Genomic DNA, 22,221 nt, shown 5'->3' with positions numbered 1-22,221 from the left:
GAGCAATTTTAAACCAATGAGCTTTCATTTACATGTTACAAAATTCATCTCATTTTCTGGATAGCACTCAACCTTCCCCAGAATCAACTGCTTCTGTATAATACCATCTTGCCTACTGATTCCACCCATTTGCACAGAATGACATACTTCTATACAACACACAGCACCTGGAAAAAGCACCTCCATTACAATGTTCACTTTCCTCTGAGAGGCCCCACATGACTGAGCACAAAAGATCAACATGATGTTCCAAAATACAGTTCCAATGCTAAAGGCAGCTCTTTTTCCAAACATGTAAAAACAGAATGCATAAATGAGGCAATGGTATTTGAGACACATTTCATACAGTTGGCTTTTAATAAAAGTATTCCAGTACTTCATTGATTATGCTTTAGAACCAAAGTGTTTATATTTCTTCTTAGTGTTCCTTATGCAAAGAAAAAAAAATTAGTGATTTTAAAATGCCCTAAAATCTGGAATGCTTTTCTACTGTAGTTCAGATCCAAGTAGACATCACATATTATATAAGAATTACCTTTATTAACCTTACTTGAATTCTTCCCTCCTTCTGTTCTCCTCACAGCAAGTAAACAATAATGTTATCCCCTAACATACCTGGAAGAATATCTCATAATGTTTGTAGTCTAAAAATCCTGATTAGCAAACAATTTTAACAATTTGCATGCATCTACAAGATAATCTGAAAAGGCTGACTATATGTAGCTGTTGCTGAAATACTTAATATTCCAAGAGAGTGATGATTAAATCAGAACTGGACAGAAAAATCCTCATCAAGAGTCACTAAGTAAAAGACAGCGTATACAAATCTCAAAAGTTCTATGCATTTTATTGATTTCTGAGTTCTCCAGGTCTCAAACAATGGTATTTACAGGCTGAATTGGTCTAGTCCTGAAACTACTAGGAACTGTTTGTATACCTGTTATACTAGTTAACCAATAATATAGAAAACAACACATACGGTGAAATCTAATTGTTCCCCAATTAACTTTAATGAGATGAGACTTCTTTAAGCAAAGGAACTCTTAAAGCAATTATTGTCATACCAGGTAATTATGCTAGTCTTGCCAATAGGCTGAAAAATACCAGTAGCAGCATTTTGCATCAAAAGAATAAATAGGAAAAATTTGTCTAAGGGATCTTTCCAGAAAATAATACTATCATTCAGCAACGTATTGTAACCATGTGATTCTAACTTGATGTAGTAAGTGCATGCTGGCACAAGGTAACTGAATCTATCACTACAATTTATGTTGCACAAGTAACTGGTGATATTTAGGCAATAATTCTTAATTACTAATATATTAAACACAAATGCTTCCATGTTGTAACTGGCCAATACTTCCATTCCGCAAAGCTCTGGTTGCTTGAGTTTAATCACTGAAGTAATTGAAAGAGAAGATGGATGCAAAGACTGCAACAGCAGCTGCTATTACCACACCTAAAATAACAAAGGAAATGCATTCAGTGAGTGGCAAGTGCAGCAGTCAGGACAAGCTAGGGTGTGGAGAGCAGGGTCAAGGTGAATGACAGGAGGAGAAACAGCCACCCCAAAAAAAAACTATTTTACCACTGCTTAGCCTAAATCTAAAGCTACCATGTCAGATAATTAAATTGTAAAGGTTCCACATTACATTTCTAATCAGAGCAGGATCCTTCCACCTGTAAGTATGCTCACAGCATACTTCTGCAGTACCTTGGCTGTGTCCTGGCCCCCCAAAATAATGCACTGACTGCACTACTGCTTAATTCTAGGAATCAGACTAGGAAAAATAACAAAAATTTTAAGCTTGAAGAAACAAAAGCTATGAAGTTTTTTCTTTAAAACTACATTTACTCGATGACACAAAAAAAACCAACCCCCCTAAATGATTACATTTACTGCTACTCCTCAATCTTCCAGTTAGCATGTTCTAAGAATTACTAGAAAAACAAATTTATTGCTTTGTTGACCAAAGTGTAACTGTCCTTTAACAAAAAAAATGCACACCCCCCCCCCCCAAATAGAACTGTACTAAGTGCAGGACTACCAATGGAGAAAATGTATCTGAAAGAAGACTGTGGCTGGTGTCCCCTGCATTACCAAGGCTGACAATTAGCACTCAAGCCCACATGTACTTGTCAACTTCAGATGAAGATTAGCGAGTCACTAGCTGATTTATGGATGCCTACTTGACAAAGCCATTCAACTGTGTTTGATTTGGTTGTTTGGTATCTTTTAAGTATGGAATTATGAAAGTGATGGCTCTCCAAAAAAGAAATAAAGCTATATGAGCCTTTTGTATTGATTTGAAGGCTGAACAAATGCAAACACGGCTTTTGTTTCAACAGCGGGCTGTGTTTTTTTCTGCCCCAGAAACACCCTGCACCTACAATACTGATATGGGGACTCATTTTAGAAAAGTATTGTATTAATCTCACTTGTTTGCTAATAATGCTGTAGAAAGTAACAGTACAGAAGGGACCCATTATAGTTTTTGGGTTGCAATAGCAGAAATTAGGGAAGTAACATACCCATATTTTGCTGAAGTTTCAAGAGCAATGTTGCTTTTGTCAGCTGTTTCTGTTGTGTGTCATCCATGCTGTCAGTAACTGGACAAATACGAACTGCACAGAAAGCAAATGAAGTAATAAATACCAGTTCAAAAGCTTACAGTTATGTTTCACAGTTGAATTAATACAAAAGGTCAAGAACTCCGGATCAACTTTGTAAAATACTTTTATGGTAGAGAAAAACAGCTTATTGCAGTAGAAATCATACAGTAGGAACAACATAGAACTAAACTATTCTGTATGGCTGGAAGAGTAAAAATAAAAATACATTTGGGAATGAGTCCCTTTTCCAAAACTCATCTTCCACATCCTACTTCCAGAGTAGGATATCCAACCCCCTTTACATAACTTAGGGAGAATTTGACTACTCTGAGAGGGAACCCACCAAAACGAACCAGGCATTGCCAAGGAACTGGCAGCTCAGCTGACCCAAGCAGCTGATTCACAGGGAGCAACACCAGGAGGGCCGACGGCAGATTTAAACTGGTGATTGTCGTCCACTAATGGTCATTTGCAACAGGTGTTTTTTAGAGAAGAAATTATCAAACACCTCTAAAGCCCACTTCATCTTATATATATAGTTTCATCTTATTTTTTCTATGCGGAGGAAAAAACACCCTCATCTGCTTAAAATATGAGCAGAAATCTTCAACTAAAGGAATTATTAATTATTGCAAGATAGCTTTAACTAGCACAGTAAGAGCGCCACATTCTCTCCAAACTACAATAGTTTTCGATTCCCTAAAATTACATTCCACTTTTAGAAAAGCTGACCACACTTCTTGGGTCACCTTTGAAGTCTAGATCCAGCAGTTTCTTTCTGCTTTAGTTTTGTTGAGCAAGTAGGATAATTTGTGCTCTAACTTTATGTTTCCTTGCACCTTCATAAGAACTGTTGCACTTTTCTGAAGATAACTTGAAGCTGCACATCAAGACAGCAGTGCTTGCTTGCTCAGGGAGGAAAAAAAAAAAAAAACACAAGAGGAAAAAGAAAGGAACATCTTAAAGCTACTTTGTTACTAAAGGCATTTATGCAATTACATTATGGAAGTTTTGCATGTGAAGCAGCACAAATCACACAAAGAGTTTTCAAAAGCAGATGCTTTCTAGTAGCAATTAGATGAATTCTTAATTTTTAATTAATTCTTCAATTTGCTAACAAAGATGACGAAGTATTTACCACTACTGAAGTCTTACTTATGTTTATCCACTCAGAGTATTTAACATATCACCCCCACCTCCTGCACCAAGGAGGCACAGGGATTTAGTAAAGCCTATCATAAAAGCAAAGCTTTCAATTGCTTGTAGAAAAGCACTAAATACCTTGAAACTACACTGTTTGGGCTATTTATATCTTTCAATTATAAGTAGGTCAGTTTTATGTTCTATTTTCCATGTAACAATTTTAAAGCACGACCCAGTAGTGACCTCACTGGAGCATTGTATTAGGAAACAAAAGAATTAAACTACAGGAGACAGCGGCAGAGGCTGGACTAAGTAAGCACATAAACCTGACCTTCTCAAAATACCTTTATTTCACACATTTTGACTAAAAACTGTGTAAAAAAATAAATCTTTGCTATATTGATTATATCCTCCTCAAGTGCATATTTCAAAGAGCAACAACAAAAAAAGGAATTCTTTTAAAAGCCTGTTTATGTCCTGGTATTTTAAACAATTCTTTTTATCAACAAATCTTCCCCAGAATTTCACTATGGATGGCATTTCCAGTTAATTGAAGGTCAGTGCCTAAGACCACAGAAATCATGATACAAAGATAAAGGCTGTTGTCAAAATTCACCACAAGCCCATTTTTATACCATTACTAGATATTGATTAATTATTAATGAAGATAGAGCTAAGCTTCTAGAGACAACAAATGCTACACAAATTGGAATGATGCACTGAAAAAGCCTTTACACAAGGGAAACCCCCAAACTCTCACTGTGTGACAAGAACATTTTTACAGCAATACTTAAGACACTTCATACCAAAGTGCCAACAAAAAAATCGGATTGCAAAATTAATGTTTTTTCTTACAACACAGAATGCCTTTTTTTTTTTCTCTCACAGTTAACAAATCTCATTTCTAAAGCAGCTTTTCTGGCATTAATAAAAGTGTATCAATAACTTCTTTTAATAAACCACAAGTTAATGATGCCATAATAATTATCATAATCAAACAGTGTTGTGCTGATAGTATTATTATTATCATCACTATAAGCAGAACCCATTCTATGGGCATACTTTGTGGTTTACAATGGGACAATGGCAGTCCCATTTTTTCCCAAAAATTGCTTTTGTACGCTTTTCCCTCTCCTCTGCTATGCACTTGCCTTAATTTGCCCTTTTATTCCACACACCTACCTCTCTAACCAGCAAGCCACAAGAACACAGAAGCACATTTTGCCGACATAATTTTACATGTATTAATGGTATCAAATCTTTGTGATGCATCGCTGTAAGTCTAATAATTTTTTTCCTAGCTTCAGATCATACATCCTTGTATGAGCAATAAAGCTAAATTGAATCATCTTCTCCCTCCCAAGCTTATCTCTGCTGCTGAAAGATTAATTTCCCTGAGTTACACTAATTCCTTAAAGCTCAGTAATAATTAGCTTTAAGATTATTAAAGCTACTCTTATAATTCAAGATTTTTATTGGCCTTCTTGTTTTTCTTGAGGTTCTTGAGCTATGTTCATCTTTTACTTTTCAAGATAATGAGTCAGATTAACAGCTAACAGGTTCAGTTAAAGCCAGGGGGAAACTGATTAATTTAGAAAGATGTAAGAATTTACTGTTAGCTCTGAAATCAAGAAACTCAAAATCCCAACTAAACAAGTAGGTCAAGGAGAGTATCAGGAATCACAACTCACCCTACAAAGCAAGCTCATGGCTACATTTCTCATTTTTTGCCCCTATATATCAACATCAAAAAGCGATCACAGTTCTTATCTGAGAATGTGCTATTTTTTCTTTTAAATTATAAAACTGTAACTGCTGCTTATATTCATGCTGATGGGATTTAAAAAATGCATAAATCTCTTCCATAAGATCACAGGAAGTATTAGATGCATTTCAATTACAGATTTGACTCCTACATTGAAATCAAAGTTGGGGAGGTGGGGGGGGGGGGAGCACAACAGGAAATTATATAAACAAGTAATCAGGAAAAGGAAGTCAATAACTAGATTATACCAAAATATCTGTATTAAAGGAATATAAAAGTCTCACAGTCAGAACATAAACTTATAAAACATTCACTAGAAAAATAAAAGCGCTCTCAATTTCCTTTCCAGTTCTGGTGAATCACAAAAGTTCAGTCTGGGGCATTTGATACATAAATTAAAATAGAAGAAAGAATGGTACTTTGCATTTTTGAAAAAGTTTTAGCATGAGACCTTTCTGAAAAACATATTAGACTATGTGCATTTTTTGCTAATAGCACTTTTAAAGGTTTTTTTTAAGTATTCAGTGGAAAAACAGTAGAATTGACTAAAGCACACAGCTTCTAGCTTATTCTAAGTAGTGTAAGAGTTACTCAGCTTTAAAAACACTGAACTACTGAAAAAGTAACCAGAATACAAAGCTTTACTGTTTTTTTTTTTTTTTTTTTTTTTTTTTTACAGTTTACTTGCCAATATAGAAACACTTCTTAACTCATGTGCAGAATAAAGTGAACAAACCTTGTTTAACCATATATTCATGTATCTACTGCAGTTCATGAGCTGCAACCATGGCTGGACAGAAAATGCAGTGAGAGAGCAAAATATCCAAGAGGAGAAAGAGAGGTCTCTTATAAGCTAATCACAGAAACTACAAGCACCCTTGCCATTGTTCACAAATATATTTAAACTGTAATTTGAAAGATCATAAGATTGATATAAACCTTTAGAGCTTTATATGAAGTAAGCAAATTTTAAGCATATCTGTATCTGGATAACTCTGGCCTATGTCATTAGTCAACATTTCATAATCCATGATGCAGTTTGTCCTGGTTCTCAGGTACTATATTTACCTGTATTAATTTCCTCTGCTATATTGATATCTTCAGCTTGCACAGATTGATCCAACATTTCAACAAAACGTTCCTGAATTTCTCCAATAGCTTCCTCACCAAACCTATAATCACTGAGCATCACACTGGATCCAACAACAGGGACAAACAGTCTTTGAGGTAAGACATGATATTCCCTCTCAAAATCTAAAAGAAAAGGGAAAAAATACCACCCAAATAAAAGCTCAAGGTTTCATATATGGCTTGTTTAGTTGTTATTGTTTTATGAAAATTTGGGTGTTATTACATTGATTTACGTTCTTACATTAGTGTCCCTAGAAATACCTGAGAGACCTTCAAAATAGACCATAAAATGTTAAATAGACCTTTGTTTTTTAAGTTTAGAACAACTAGCAAGAGAAGTCTGGGAAAGGCTGCAGGTAAAATTGTACACAGAACAACATACAATTTCAACACCATAAAGGACTGCAAATTTTTGGCTGCTATACGATATACTTAAACCCATAAAGTACAGGTGCCACCTAAAGAGGAAACTGAAAACTGCACGCAACTGGGAAGTACAAATTATGCAGTTTGGATAAAGTTGGCTAACACCAAACGTTCCTAAACTAGGAACCATTTTTCCTTCTGCAATCAATCTGCTTTGAGTTCTACTTTTTAATAAAATCTACCAAAAATAGTATCTTTTAAAATACCTTCCTTTAAGTAAGATTTTCAAATTTTTATTTCAATGAACTAGTAATATTTGGCTTAAAACCAAGAAAAAAAAAAAAAAACCCCAAACCAACAAAACAAAAAACCCAACAAAACAATAGGAAGGTAACTTGATACTATTACACTAACTAAAAGAAGTTTAAAGAATCGTCTAGCATGAGCTAGGAGATCCAGTCTCAGCATATACTGCCTTAGTTTTTAGCATAATCACAAGAGGAAGTTTTATTTTCATTAGATCAGTTTGGATTGCATTTTTGCCACTGCATGGTGCTCTGTTAAATTCAAGTTAGTGCAACACAGTAATTATTCCTAGTGCTGAAATAAGACCTACTTATTTAAAAGACACAAAGCCTGTAAAATAATACTTGATGAAAAGCAGTAAGTTCGGGGGCAGAAATGACACAAACTTTGTAGTTGTATAGTTAATAAAAAAAAAATAATTAAGGATACTTGCTCACATCATAATCACCATATTGTATTCAATGGAGATGAACAGTACTCAACTTTAGAGTTTATGTTCACTAGCAGTTGTAACATAGGTAATACGAAAACATGGAAGGCTACGTCCAACTGGTTCTTTGATCCTACCAAGTTTACTTCAATATTAATAGGAATACCATACAGTGCTAAAAAAAAATAAAATTTAAAATGCGCAAGTTACAGTTAGAATTTCAGTGACAGGAGTTTCAACATGCATTTAAAAAAAAATAGAAATAAAAATCAAAGCAGTGAGAAAGACATAGAAATTGCTTTTTGTGGTCATGAGATCTGAATACAAAGTTGGTGTGAAAGCTGTGGTGCCAAAAGAACATATCCGAACTTGACTGAAATTCTCCAGATTTAAGAAAAAGTCCAGGCTGACAAACAAAAATTGTGCCATGTGCTTGTTATACTGCTCCAACCATACTGGGACTTCAGTATACTAGCAGAATTTTCTGCAACAACCGAAATTCACTGGTTGTTGCAGTGAATTGGGTGGCTGTTGGGCTCTTGTTTGGTAGGGTATTTTTGTTTGTTTGTTTTCTATAATTCATACCTTTTTTGTGAGGTCCTTCATTTATAATCAGATCTTCAAATAGTATTTCACACCTATCACTCAATGTGTTTATTATGTCTCTTTTCAAAGCCTATAAGGACAAAAGAAAAACATCAGTAATACAACCCAAGTTGAAAGAATAGTTTTTGCCAGAAAATTAAAACTGTAAAGAAAATTTTTAAAAGTCTAGTAAAGAGGAAGCCAACATCAAAAGAATTAAAATAAATTTAAAAAAAAAAAAAAAAAGGAAAGCTGAGGAAATTTTTAGTATTGTTTGGATAAGAACTGGCAACTTCTAGCATTGCCATTAAAATAAAACAAAAATAATCACAAGGAATTGATTCAATAAGGGGGGAAATCACTGAAAAAGTAAATATATATTTTCCCCTCCACATATAGAAAAATATATTCTGTAACCTTTTTTTAAGAAAATTCTTCAAAGCCTAATCACTTTGACAGTTTGGGCAAAGATTCACTAGATTCCTGCCTTAGGAGACAAGAGACATACCTGCTAGAAATGAAAAAGGAACCTAATCTGCCACATTGCACACAGATGACTTCTAAAACAATCCCTGTGTTCAAGGGGGTGAACATTTTGACCTCAGTTGAGACCATATCATTTTGGCAAAGAAAAAAAACATATGATAAATCTAATGTATTTCAGAAAAATGTTTCTGGTGAACTAATAACCTTTACACTACCTGAATAGCTTCTTTAACTTTTGGCTTGTTGTTATGTGTGTAGGCTCTGCATTTCACAGCACCTTTGAGATTTACGGAACCGCTGCAGACCTGGACTGTAGCTGTTGATCTACGACTTGAACCCTGGGACTGAAAAATAAACATGTTTCAGTTTTATCTTTTTACCAAGGTACTTGCAGGAGAAGTAGCAAAAAACAGACCTAAGAAATTAATAGCATAGAATCATGGAACAGCTAGGGTTGGAAAGGACCTTAAGATCATCTAGTTTCAACACTCTAGACTATGTCATCCAAAGCCCCGTCCAACCTGTCCTTGAACACTGCCAGGGACGGAGCATTTACCACTTCTTTGGAAAAGTGGTTTCAGCGCCTCACTAGCCTCACAGTAAAGAACTTCTTCCTTGTATCTAACCTGAACTTCCCCTATCTATGTTTAAACCCATTACTTGTCCTGTCGCTACAGTCCCTGATGAGGAGTCCCTCCCTGGCATTCTTGTAGGCCCCCTTCAGATATTGAAAAGCTGCTAGCATATCTTAATATGCTTACACATTATTTGTTTTCCCTTACAATTTATAATTATTTTTTTTTCTTGTTAGGTAAGACTGAAAATATTTCTTCTTGTCCATCATGGAAAATTTATCTACTTTTCCAGTCATTCAGTATCTTGCAATTTAAATACTTGTGTCTTTAAGACTTCTGAAGCTTTCCAGGCAAGTGGCCTGTGGCTTATATTAGTATTACAATCTATAGATCTTTTAAAGATTATCTTTTTATAAACAATAAAGTTTGTATGTTTACCATATAGTCAACATAACCTATGGTATCCTGAAAGCCATCCCATCAGTCAGTACTAAATTACAAATGTGGTCACATTTACAACTGTGTCAAACTGTTGCCTAGAAATAGTTGACCTAATTACCAAACCAACAAGTGTGTTGTATGAAGCACTCTAAAACAAAACCTGGAAACAGAAGAATGCATAACTTCCATGTGAACTGCATAAATTACTTCTGCCAAAATAAAAAACTTTCCTTTCACTGAGGCAATCATCCATTGGAACAATGTAACAAAAGAAGCTGAGATACTCATCAAATACTTAAAAGGGCATTTTAGACATTTCTGAAAGTTTTTGCTAAACATAACTTTAGAGAATCCAGGAACTACCTGAAAAAAAAAATGGGATAGCTTGTGCTGTGCAAGCAGCCTACAAAAACAGTGTCTGGACACATGTGGACCTCAGGACTTAGACTGGGACACCTAATTATGGGTTCAAGTCATTGTAAGCTATGGTAGAGAGGAAACTCCTGACAGACCTAACAGCTCCAGATTATGATTCAGTTTACAGGATCTGTACCTTAATCCAGAACTAGTGATGGAACTTCAGACAAACGCATTCAAGTAAATGTCCATAGCTAGTCATGGCAAGTTGAAGAGGGTAATCCTATACTTCCAAATGATGAAAAGTCACCTTAAAATTAATGTATGCAGGAATCCTACTGTTAAATTAATTAGTTTGCAGGACTTCATTTTTATAACCAGTTTTTCAAATTTTCCTTGCAGCTGTACTGTGCAATTCTTACACAACGTGGTTATCACACAAGAATTTCTAAAGACACAAAATATACAGATCAGTCCACAATGAGTTTCAGAGTCAATATCCATGGGAGAAAACCAAAGTCTTAGGATTAAGTAAGCTGTATTTCTAGATAGTAACTCAGAATGTTATTTTTTTTAATTCTATTTTAGAAGTTAACAGCGAGCCTATACTTGACAAACCTCTAAATGCTTACCAGCTGTGTCAGAACTTTGACATCAGAAAATTGAGAGCTGGACTGAGTGTTTCCTCTTGATTTTTTCTGAGGGGAAAAAAAAAAATCTTTGTGTCATGAAGCAGGAAAAATAAATAAAATCTCCCTGAATCAAAGTCTCCTTACTATGGTATAAAAGCTGCATTTGTTTGTAGCTTTTAAGAGAGAAAATGGCACATAGAAAACAGCCATGAGAAGATAATTACAAAACTAAAAGAAGAGATGAATGCATCAGCTAAACAAGGTGCTTCCACTGCTTGTTACACATTTAGACATACATAGCTCTTAGAAATCTCATCACCTGCATTCATACCTTACTCATGTTTAATTAGGAGACAGCACATAGAAAAATTTTTAGTCAGACTTCACATGTAATTATTGCGTTCATATTGCCAGAGGAAGAAGAGGCAATCTGCAGCAATAAAGACAGGAACACAAGCAGTCCTGCATATTAGTTACCTGAAATAGGCCTATTAGATCAATAAATATTTGTCCTGGGTTCAGCAGTAGCAGTCATTTTTCTCCTTCTTAGTAGCTGGTGCAGTGCTGTGGTTTTGACTTTCAGCCCAAGAACAGCACTGATAACACCAATGGTTTTAGTTGTTGCTCAGTAATGTTTACTCTGACCAAGGACTTTCTGAGTCCTATGCTCTTCCAGGGAGGAGGCATTGTTATCGGTGGTAGCAGTAGTGGTTTTGTGTTATACCTTAGTTACTGGACTGTTCTTATCCCAACCTGTGGGAGTTACATTCTTTTGATTCTCCTCCCCATCCCTCCAGGAGTGAGGGGAGGAAGTGAGCGAGCAGCTACATGGTTCTGAGTGCTTAAACCATGACAATATTGTGCAGAAGATGACCCAGTCAATGCTTTAGCACACTAACTACCTATCTATTAGAGTTCAATTCCTCATTGTTTGGTACTCACCTGCCCTTCCAGTAGTTCTGCATCACCGTCTTTAACTTGTCCATTGATCAGAAAAACACTGTCTTCTATCTGTTTTGCCCATCGATTTAACCCATTCTTTAAAAAAAAAAAGGGAAAACACAAAACTCTGTCAAAGAGGAAATAGAATTTAACAAAAATTGGGTAGTATCATGCTGAAAATGATAGAAGTACATGTTTCCACAGTTGCTCTGAGAGTTTTAAAGCGTCTAAAAAATCTGTCTATATATTTTTCCAAAGCTAAATCTTAAAACCAACATATTCAGAACATATCCATCAAGAAACAGGCATTTCAAAATATTGAAGTGATTTGATTTTTTTAGAAGAGGTATCCAGCCTATGGAACGTCAATTCATACTAAAAGTGCCTCATAACCCTGTTATGCTTGGATTTAACCTTTTACTAAGTGAAGCAGAAGAGACTTTAGTTGGAATACTCATGACAATTGCTAAACAATTCTGAGCAAAGGAAACCTTTCAAAACCAAGTACAGCAGAAGAAAAGCTACCCACATTTTTATACTATGAGCACTTGATAGTAACTTCAGAGGAGTAACTGCCAAACATTCTCTGCTGATTAGTCCTACTCCTCTACTCACCCTATGAAAATTAGATGAGAGAAAGATTTTAAACAGAAAAATAGTGCAAATACCAACTACGAAACTGGTGCAGCCAGTCAGTTACCTTGATATTCTTCTCCAAGTCATGGTTTGGTGAAGTAGCAAGAAGTGGAATGTGAATATTAACATTTACTGTGCAGTCCAAAGCTAACCAGGAAGCAGATAAAGCACTCTGATATTTCCAATCTGCTGGTTTAGCTGAACTCTAAGAATAGAAAAAAAAAAATAATAAAACATTTATAAAACCCACTGTATAACTCAAATGGAGTTTTGGTGTTGTTTTTTTTTTTAACATGATTTGTCATGCATTAGAAGATGTATACGACATATAGGATGACTAACTTACCTTTGGATCTTGTACATCATAGGTTCGGCAAACTACTCTTTGCTACTTAAAGAAAAAGATCCAGCGAAAAGCAATAAACAGAGTAAAACCAATTCACTAACAACTAACTTTGTCTTTACTTCTTTGCTGAGCTAATATATGCTCTGAAGAAAGTTATCATCTTTTATTATTGTAAAAAGTGGAAAAACCTTTGACCGTAAACTCCAACTACCATAGTGATGCTGTCCCATCTCTTACAAATATATTAAGATCAATATGTTTTCACAAGGAGAAACAGCTCTCTAAGGAAAAACCTTGCTTGCTCTCCTTATATTATCTTATTATCAACAGACCCAGCATTCTTCTGCAGCACTAGTAGAGATCCCACATGCCTGTTACTTCCCCACTTACATATAAGTATCGTTGGTAATTGCAAGCTCAAGCAGCTATACAGTATTTTAGATGTTTTCTTCACTTTATGCAAATCAAAACTGTCTGGGGAAGGCATAATTTGATACCACCACACAGACAAACTTAACAGTAAGAAATTATGGAAATTTTGCAAGGATAAAAAGGTCAATAGTCTTACTCATGGCTAATCAGAAAACTTCACGATTTTAACATACTTACTTATGCCTAGCTGAACTCAAACAACTTCCTTCTCCTAATTTATCATTTATACAGAAAAGAATTTGGGAGTAGCAGTCTCCATCAATAAAGTTTGCTCATAAAGGATACTTTTTTGTAGCAGAACAGATGTGAAGAGCTGCTCTCTCCGAGACTTCCTCCTCAGCAGGTTTCCAGAGCCTTCTTTTAGTCAAAGACTTTTCCACTGAGAAGATTAGCTAAAGATGAAAAAAGTACAGATTTTCATAAAAATAATGTGTTATGCATATAATTATAATAGACTTGTACTAAAGTTCTAAATCCAAGTGATAACATAATTATGTATAAATGGGAAATACAGTTTATAGGTCATCAAAATGTCATGTTAAAAGATGATTCTACAAAGATTCATAGGCAACTACTCCAAAGTGAGTTGACTGTGAAATCTTAATCAGCTTCCTTATAATCCTAGCCAAGCAACACACATTCACATATTCACCTTGTATGCATTTCTCCTCATATAATATTACAGCTTTATGCCTATCAGCCGAGTATCAGAAAAGACAGCTGTGCTAAATAGCTACTAATTAAAATAATTCAGTAATCACTGATCACCTGAACACAGCTCACCTTTTTCTGTTGACTACTAGTTTCAGTAACCACAACTGAGATGCAATTGCACTGCACTGCCAAAACTGAATCTTGGACCTTAGCCTTCAAAACCTACTCATGTTTAAATTATTTATCATGTGTATTTATGAAAACGACATATATCTACAGAACAGAAACTAAACATGGCTCTAGATGCCCCAGTACTATAACAAAAACGCATTTTAAGTCTATCAGGCAGTAGCATGTTCTGGGCAGTTTTTAAATATAACTGTACACGCATAAACCAAAGATTACTAGTTCTATACAAGATACTGTTTTTAAAGGGATTGGCTATTTTCTGTATTGCAAGCTTCTCTAATCTGAACAATTTATTCAGACAAAAGCAATAAAAGATAACATTACTAACAACTGTGCCACAAGGATTTTGCTTAATATAAACCCTGGAGATGTTTTCCTTAAGCCAGAATGTCTGCTTTCAGTACATACAGTAAGATTTGCTGTTACAGTAATAAACATCACAAGAAACAGAAAGTTAGCAAACACAGTCCTGTGATACAGTCCTGTAGGACAGTGATTCCTGAGCTTTCTGTCTCAAAACCATACATCAAGCCAGAACATTTGTGCTTTTAGAAATAAAGCAACAAAATAATCATATATACTCAAGTAAACGATAGAAAATTACTCAGCTACACACCTAAAGATATTCCTGTTTTTCCACCAGGAAGTCTACTTACCTTGCGCAAAGCATTTTGACTATCTTTTGACAGTTCTGGATTTGTAATAATAAATACACCGAGAACTAATAAGCCCCCAGGAAGCATTCTAGAAACCTTAAAAATAAAAATGAACATTTGTTAATAGGAATCGGAGATCTAGCAACCATGTAACTTCATGTATAAAACATTTCTAATGAAACAGGTAAGCATTGAGAGCAGAAATGAAATAAGCAAAGTTGGTTTTCATTTGTAGGTTCCTCCAAAACGTAGGAACACATGCCGCAAATTTTTTCTTCCTTCGGTCCTATCAAGTCTGTTTCATAATAAATTTTGAAAACAATACATGTATTCTGGCTTAAAATATCTGTGTCTAGGATGGTTAGGCACTTTCAGAAAAAAGCCTGAGATTACATACATAATGAGATAGTTTTTGTCAATCTTACTTCCCTTGTGTTCCTCCCACCCCCTTCATCAACTCATACTGTGCTACCTGACTAGCGTGTGTAGTTATCCATTCTTCATCAATGGATGCCAGTTTTGAAGGATTGATATCTTCCTTCTGCTCTTCTTTCGGAGGCGTTCGAACAGCCTGAATTACGTAGTCCTTTTGCACGGAACACTTTCATAAACATCAATATAAACAAATATACCATGAGGTTGATATAAAGTAAGAAAATACTGCATAGTAACTATATGGGTTGCTTTACACTAGGTGTTTTTACACTCTATAGTAATCGGTTACTAAAGTAATTCCTTCATGATTTTTTTTTTTTGTTTTTTTTCCTTTGCCTTAAATCCTTGTTTAGTGGTAAGTTTTATCTTTTCTGTGTGTCCTATCTTTCACAAAACTCTTTTAAAAGACTTGAGTAGTTAGTTGACACTGGAAAAGCTTTACAGAAGTCCCTTCTGGTTGTATTACCACCCTCCTGTATTATACAAGCTCAATGTGATGTTAGGAGACTTATCCCAGATGCTTTAAGTCCAAGGGGGGTTTCTCCTATTAATAGGAATGAATGGAACAGTCTTCAAATATTACACACTCACCTGCCCTATTAACACGCCAGTGACATAAGGCTGTACTTTTGTGCTGAGGTTTGAAAGATACTGACCAATAGCTTCCTCAACAAAGTAAGTTCTACCCATTACTGGAGGTTTAAGACCAAATTCTGTAGTTTCAACCTACAAAGCAAATAATGTACAAAGTCAAAGAAAGCATATATACTGCACATGGTTACATGAAAATAAGAGTCTCACACAAAGATTCTGAAGATTTATAGTTTTATCTGTCAGCAAAGGTTAGTCAAGTAGCTTTATTATCTGCAAGCTTAGGGTTGTTTTTTTTTTTAAATGAAGAGCATAATTCTATACTAAAATAAGAAGCATATGGCCCTTATTTGAAGGAAAACTATTTTAAGTACCTGCCACTGGAATGATATGGCAAGTTGTGCAACTAAATGCTAAAAAACCACAGAATCATATAATTGTTTAGCTTGGAAAAGATCCTCAATGACCAAGTCCATCCAATCCATAAACCTAACACTGAACCATGTCCCTAAGTGCCACATCCACACTTCTTCTAAATACCTCCAGGGATGGTGACTCCACCACTTCCTTGGGCAGCCTGTTCCAGTGCTTGACAACCATTTTGGTGAAAAGATTTTTCCTAACATCCAGCCTAAATCTCCCTTGGTGCAACTTGAGGCCATTTCCTCTTATCCTGTTGAGTGCTACTTGGAGAAGAGACCAACCCTCACCTTGTTACAACCTCCTTTCAGGTAGCTGTAAAGAGTGATAAGGTCCCCCCAAGCCTCCTTTTCTCCAGGCTAAAATACTTCAGTTTCCTCAGCTGCCTTTCACAAGACTTGTGCTCCAGACCCTTCACCAGCCTCACTGTCTTTCTTTGGACACATTCCAGCGCCTCAGGGTCCTTCTTGCAGTGAGAGCCCCAAAGCTAAACACAGTATTTGAGGTGCAGAGTATCTCCAAGCAACTATTTCTTGCTGAGACATGTTTCATCTGAAGTCAGAATATAGAGTGCATTTTTCTATTTACATTATATTTGCTCTTTAAAGTACTTGCTAAATTCCACACTTGTACTTAATTATGCCATGCTCAATTTTCATTCCAATTCTTAAGGCATTAAAAGCACAGCATCTGTGGACTACCCAAAAGGCCACCTTTACATCTCCTCCCAGCAGCTGCATGAATCCAGGACACAGGGACTGCTATAGACATTGCTCCCTTCCATGCAGGCTTATTTCAAAAAGTGCTTCATGCACAGCAGACTTTCACAAGAAAAGCCAGCTACAAAAAAATCTGAAGCCAAAGAGTAAGCAAGCAAAAGGCATGCTGAGTCTCCACAAAGGTGTCTGATGGAGAAAGCTGAGCAAGGGATGGCTGAGCTGGAGCTCTCGACCTGGGAGAGGAAGAAGGCTGTCACCCCACCTCAGCCCACACAGCTGGGCCAAAAGCACCTCTGCACCCTCGCGGGCACTGGAGCGGGGCATACAGCTCGCCGGCCGCTCCCGCACAAAGCCCCCCGCGCTTCCCGCACCAGCCTGATGGGCGCGACCGCGTCCAGGACCCCAGGCTCGACCGCCGCAGGCGCTTCCGCCGATCACCGAGGGGGACAACGCCAGCGCTACCTGCAGGCGCCGCTCTCGGACTGGCGCAGAGGGATGACGTAACCCAACCCAGACCCGAGCGCGGGAAAGGGGAGCGCAGAGAGCCAGCTCAGCGCCAGGACGGCCATGCTTTGAATAGCAAAGCAGTAACACCTCCTTCAGCACCTCCTGGGCCTGCAGCGCGCCTCAGAGGAGCGAGCAGCCTCGGGGCGAGCTTCGAGACGAAGCCTTCAGGACCGTCGCGTTGATTTTAGCAGCTTGCTTTCGCACACCGACTGAAAAAGCTCCCTTAGCGGAAGTGCCCGCAGACGCGCCGCTTCCGGCCTGGAAAATGGCCCCGTGATTTGGCGACGCAAGGCTTGCGTGCTCGCGCATGCGGTTCTGTGGCGTCTGCGCTGTTAGGCGCACCACAGCCGGCGCCGGTGAGCTTGGCTAACGCAGAGGCTGGTGCCAAGATGGCGGCCGTGCTGCAGCAGGTCCTGGAGAGGGCCGAGCTCTCCAAGCTGCCCAAGCCGGTGCAGGCGAAGTTGGAGCGCTTCCTGGCTGATCAGCAGAGCGAGATCGACGGGCTCCGAGCTAGGCATGAGCGTTTCAAAGTGGACAGTGGTGAGCCTGAGGAGGGGGAGCTGGGAGAACTGGGCGGGCCCTGACCTGCTCCGTACGGAGGCGATCGCGCTGACCAAGGGCTGAGCAGTACGTGCTCGTCCCGGTGCTCGGCTTCGAGTGGGTGGGCTAGGGTCAGGCTGGGTGTCCCCTTCTCTCTTGCGCTTTTTAGCGACTAGCAGTTTCTCGGTTCTTTCTGATGAGAGGAGCGAGGGAGGGCTGAGCCTCAGGGGTCGTTGTTGGCATCAAAACACTTTCAGGGGACGGTGTGGGACCTGTGAGGTGGGGGGGTGCGTTCTCTGGTTGGGAATGGGCACGGGGTGGGGGGGGGGGGCGTCTCCGTGCAAGGTCCCTTCAGTAGCGACTTGATAGGTTTTTTTCTTTTTCTCTTGTCTAGAAGAGTCGGGTTTGTTTTTTTTCTTTTGTAAAGGACTACTCGGGCTTAAAACTACCTTCAGAACGAGGTCAAGCAAGAGCCTTTCATCAGGTTTTTAGCAGGCATTGATATGTTTCAGTCTGCTTTGGTCATTGTTGTGGAAGAGAAATAGTTGTTCACTCAGCTCTCCAATAGCGTTATGTTTATACTTTTTCTGATAAATTCTGTATTGAAGACCATAACCTTTCTGTAAAATGCTCCTCATAGAAATCAGTGTTTTTATATTAATTCGGAGGTTGCTTTGTCATAGATAAATAATAGCAGCAGACAACTTCAGCAGAAATGGGAGTAGAGTCTAGATAATTGTAAGTGCTGTGGCAGGGTTGTGAATATGAGTTAATGTACTGGGTAGGTGACATATTTCTGATGTAAACTTCCACCTTTCTTTCAATGTTTCTGTTTCTTTAGTGATAAAAGTCTTCCTAAAGTAAAATAGTGAAGTGTAATGTGAATTAAAAGTATCGCACAGATTTTAGCAGATTAGTCTCGTTCTCGTCTAGTGTGGCTGGAGAGGGTGCATTATTTCAAATTGAAAGATATGATAGGAAGTATAAGAAATAAAAATCCCTCAGTGTTTCCTTAGAAGTCCACTATACCCGAGAGAGATACCGGTTTTTCTTTTACTATGTACTTTATGTTTAAGCTCAGTGATTCAGTTACTGTTTCAGATAACCAAAATTTAGATCTGGGTTTGTTGGGGTGTTTTTTCAGTGCTATGGGATATGCAGTACAGAGCACAAGGGTTCATTTTAACATGTGTTAATTAAGATTTTTTTAATATCAAATCCCTTGCTGCCTAGGTTTGTCTGGATTTTATTGTATGTGTATAGAAAGACACTATAGATAAAGTTTTATGTCGATGAGACCACAGTGCATAATTGTGATGATACAGCATTCTCTAGCTAAATCAAGAATGTTAAAGAGCTATTAAAATTAATTATGTTCTTATTTTATGGATCATTTCTGGAAATATATCACTTTCCATGCTAACAAAGTATTTTGAACAATGTTAATTCGATGTGAAAATGCATCTTTTTGCCTTCGGAAGTACTTTTATCTTCATTTCTACTGTAGTCTTATTATTTTTAGATGTATTCTTTATAAATACCATTCTTTATTAAAGATGTTTATTAATGATGAGGTAACAATGTTATTTTGCAGAACAACAGTATTTTGAAGTAGAAAAGCGCCTGGCTCAGAGTCAGGAGAGGCTTGTAAATGGGACACAAGAATGTCAGACTCTGCGTGAGGAGCTTAAAAAACTTCGTAAGTATAATGCATATCCTTCATATTGGCCAGGAGATTCATTCTTTAGTCCAGTGTTGTGTTGAAATGCCTTAGGTTTTAAGTAGGAGTTGAAAATCCATCCAAAACTATTTTTTATTTCAGCAAGTAGAGTGATGTTTTGCTTTTGTGTTTTGTTGTTTTCTTTAACAGGATTTTTATTCTAATGGAAAAAAAAAACCACCCTTGCTTTCTGGTTTTTGTTGTAATAGTAGTACAGTGGGTTCTGTATTGATCTTCACAATAAACGCTTCTGCTCTCAGGATTGCCATAGTACTACCTAGTCCATCCATAGTGAAGTATTTTTAATGTTAATGGAAATTTTGGCTTATATCGCATTTGGAGAGTGAATTCTGTTATTATGTTACAGTGGGGATCCCTCACTACCTTATGTTTTTATCCAACAGATGAACAGTTGAAGTTACTGAATGAGAAAAATAAAGAGCTTGAAGCTGCTCAGGATCGTAATGCAGCCATTCAGGTACTGGAAGAGTTTGATGATAAGCTGAAAGACTGGGGTTCACCTGTGTCATTGAAGCATCAATTTCCAAAGTGGATGTATCAATATTAGTGATGTACATGTTTACATGGCTGTGCATACAAGAAAATTTTTGGGCTTTTTAAAAGTAAATGCTGGTGTTTTAGCCAAATGAGTTACAGGTGAACATATGCCAGAACAGATGCTTTTATTTCAGTTTGGATAGATTGTTTCATTCTCTCTGAAACTTGTTGAAGTGGCTTTAGCCAAACCTCGAAAACTGAACAATGATGTAAAGAAGAGTTCTGTTTTTTCCTCCATCCTTTCCCATGCTCTGGCACAGTTGCTTTATGCTTAAAAGTTGTGGGGTTGCAGGATGAGTCACTTCAGCTGACTTATCCAACAGAACACTAATTTTGTAGCAGGAAGTGAAAACATTACTATTAGATTGATTTGTACACAATGAGAAGTGTACAGTAGTATGTACAGTGACAGTAGTATGATTCAAGACTATTGACTTTTATTTGATTTTTATACTGATTTTTTTTTTTTTTTTTTACATGTGTTCATTCCTTGGTTACTCTGTTATCTTTTTAAAGTAAAACTTTTCCATAGAATCATAGAATACTGGGTTGGAAGGGACCTCAAGGGTCATTTGGTCCAACCTTTCTTGGCAGAAGCAGTCTAGACAAGGTGGCCCAGCACCCTGTCCAGCTGAAACTTAAAAGTTTCCAACACTGGGAATCCACCACTTCCCTGGGGAGATTATTCCAATGGCTGATAGAATTTCAGTTGAGTCTTAACTGTCAAAGCTGTCTTTTGAAGAATATTAAAATTAGATGCAGTTTTGAACGGTTCCTGTTGCTTGTTTTGCATTTCTATTAGGCCTTCAGTTTGTTTCATCTGCTCTAAATTAAACAATTTTCATTCCAATCTTCATTCCAATACAGCTAGAACTAGAGTGAGTCTTGTGGTAGTCTTGATCTCTCTATGCCAATTGAAAAGCCAAGGTATGAAAACTGCCTATTCAGTATGCTGGTCTTGAAATCTGTGTGATACTTCTCTCATCTTTACTGGTGGTATTCTCTCATGCTTTGATAGTGGCATTTCACTTTTAGGCACAAAGGGGCAGCTGGATATCAGTATTGGTGATTTATGGGGAAAAAAAACCCCATTAATTAAAATGTTTTGGCTATTAGACACTAGAAGAAAGAGGTACATTAACCTTCATTTCTTTGAATTACATAGCCCAGGGTGATAGAAAAAATGGAAACAGCCATGCTTTCAAAATTTATAGTTCAGACTGATTCAGCTGCCCACTATAAAAGCCTTTTATCCCATTTTTCACTGGCTGGAGTAACTTACCATGGTTTAGCATACTTCTCTGTGATGGTAAGTATAAATAGTGACTATAAACTGTTAGTGAAAGCAGATTGTGTTTTTTATTGCTCTTTGCATTTTTTTTTCAGAGCCATTTAAGTAGAGAAAAAGAAGAACTGGAAGCTGAAAAGAGAGATTTGGTTCGAACAAGTGAAAGACGATCTCAAGAAGTTGAACATTTAAATGGTATAGCCAAGAACATATTAACAAAATAATTCACATGGGTTTGCTAAATACAAGACAGTTGAACTGATATGGAGTCCCAGTTCGTATAGGCAGCCCCAAATAATGGAAAGAAAACAGTATTTAGAGATGGTAACCAAGGCAGGAAATTACCATGCTAATTGTAGAAAAACACAGCAGTTTTATGCTTTGTTTTACAGGTATAAAAACATATATTTTACAATATCTTATTGTGCAATATGCATTATGGGTTGCCTGTTCTCATTCTTTACAATTTGGATAAACCGAGTAAGTAAAACTGTTACACAATTAGCTCTTTTTAACACTGATTTCACTCTTCATTCTTCCAGAGGATGTTAAACGCTTAAATGAAAAGCTTACAGAAACAAACACAGAAAAGGTGAAACTTCAGTTGAAGTTGGATGAACTTCAAACATCAGATGTTTCCATGAAGGTGAGTAGTACTTTACATGCACCGTGCATGTTAATGTTCTAATAACTAGTTGTTTGTGACATAATCGTAATTTTCTCATTATTGAGTTTGAAAGTAGGTTGAGTGCACTCCT

The 22,221-nt window shown here is 37.1% G+C and overlaps 2 protein-coding genes across 7 annotated transcripts in view; one reads left to right on the top strand and one right to left on the bottom strand.

Annotated features, from left to right (window-relative positions):
• Positions 1-338: 338 nt before the first annotated feature.
• On the bottom strand, positions 339-17,632 carry ODR4 (odr-4 GPCR localization factor homolog). 4 transcript variants are annotated; one of them, XM_065674232.1, is made up of 14 exons: positions 17,457-17,632; positions 15,712-15,846; positions 15,158-15,286; positions 14,686-14,781; positions 13,472-13,578; positions 12,755-12,791; positions 12,473-12,613; positions 11,773-11,868; positions 10,831-10,896; positions 9,041-9,169; positions 8,340-8,430; positions 6,590-6,775; positions 2,533-2,625; positions 339-1,459 (listed from the first exon to the last, which is right to left on the bottom strand). In XM_065674232.1, exons 2-14 carry the CDS (start codon positions 15,808-15,810, stop codon positions 1,392-1,394), a joined length of 1,338 nt encoding a protein of 445 aa, XP_065530304.1. In that variant the 5' UTR covers positions 15,811-15,846; positions 17,457-17,632; the 3' UTR covers positions 339-1,391. The 4 variants fall into 4 exon arrangements, with proteins under 4 accessions (XP_065530304.1, XP_065530302.1, XP_065530301.1 ...); XM_065674230.1 differs by lacking the exon at positions 17,457-17,632 and adding an exon at positions 17,313-17,419; XM_065674229.1 differs by lacking the exon at positions 17,457-17,632 and adding an exon at positions 17,222-17,306.
• Positions 17,633-17,728: 96 nt separating this feature from the next.
• The window catches only part of TPR (translocated promoter region, nuclear basket protein), a 42,235-nt gene continuing 37,742 nt past the window's right edge, over positions 17,729-22,221 (top strand). For all 3 annotated transcript variants that reach the window (XM_065674226.1, XM_065674225.1, XM_065674224.1), the window contains exons 1-5: positions 17,729-17,897; positions 19,492-19,596; positions 20,022-20,095; positions 21,562-21,658; positions 22,006-22,109. In XM_065674226.1, coding sequence (XP_065530298.1) covers positions 17,747-17,897; positions 19,492-19,596; positions 20,022-20,095; positions 21,562-21,658; positions 22,006-22,109 — 531 coding nt within the window. In that variant the 5' untranslated portion in view covers positions 17,729-17,746. The remainder of the gene's footprint in view (positions 17,898-19,491; positions 19,597-20,021; positions 20,096-21,561; positions 21,659-22,005; positions 22,110-22,221) is intronic.

Source organism: Lathamus discolor, chromosome 3 (genome assembly GCF_037157495.1).
Source record: "Lathamus discolor isolate bLatDis1 chromosome 3, bLatDis1.hap1, whole genome shotgun sequence".
Taxonomy (NCBI): Eukaryota; Metazoa; Chordata; class Aves; order Psittaciformes; family Psittacidae; genus Lathamus; species Lathamus discolor.
Note: the sequence above shows the minus strand (reverse complement) of the source record. Positions and strands in the feature narration are given on the sequence as shown.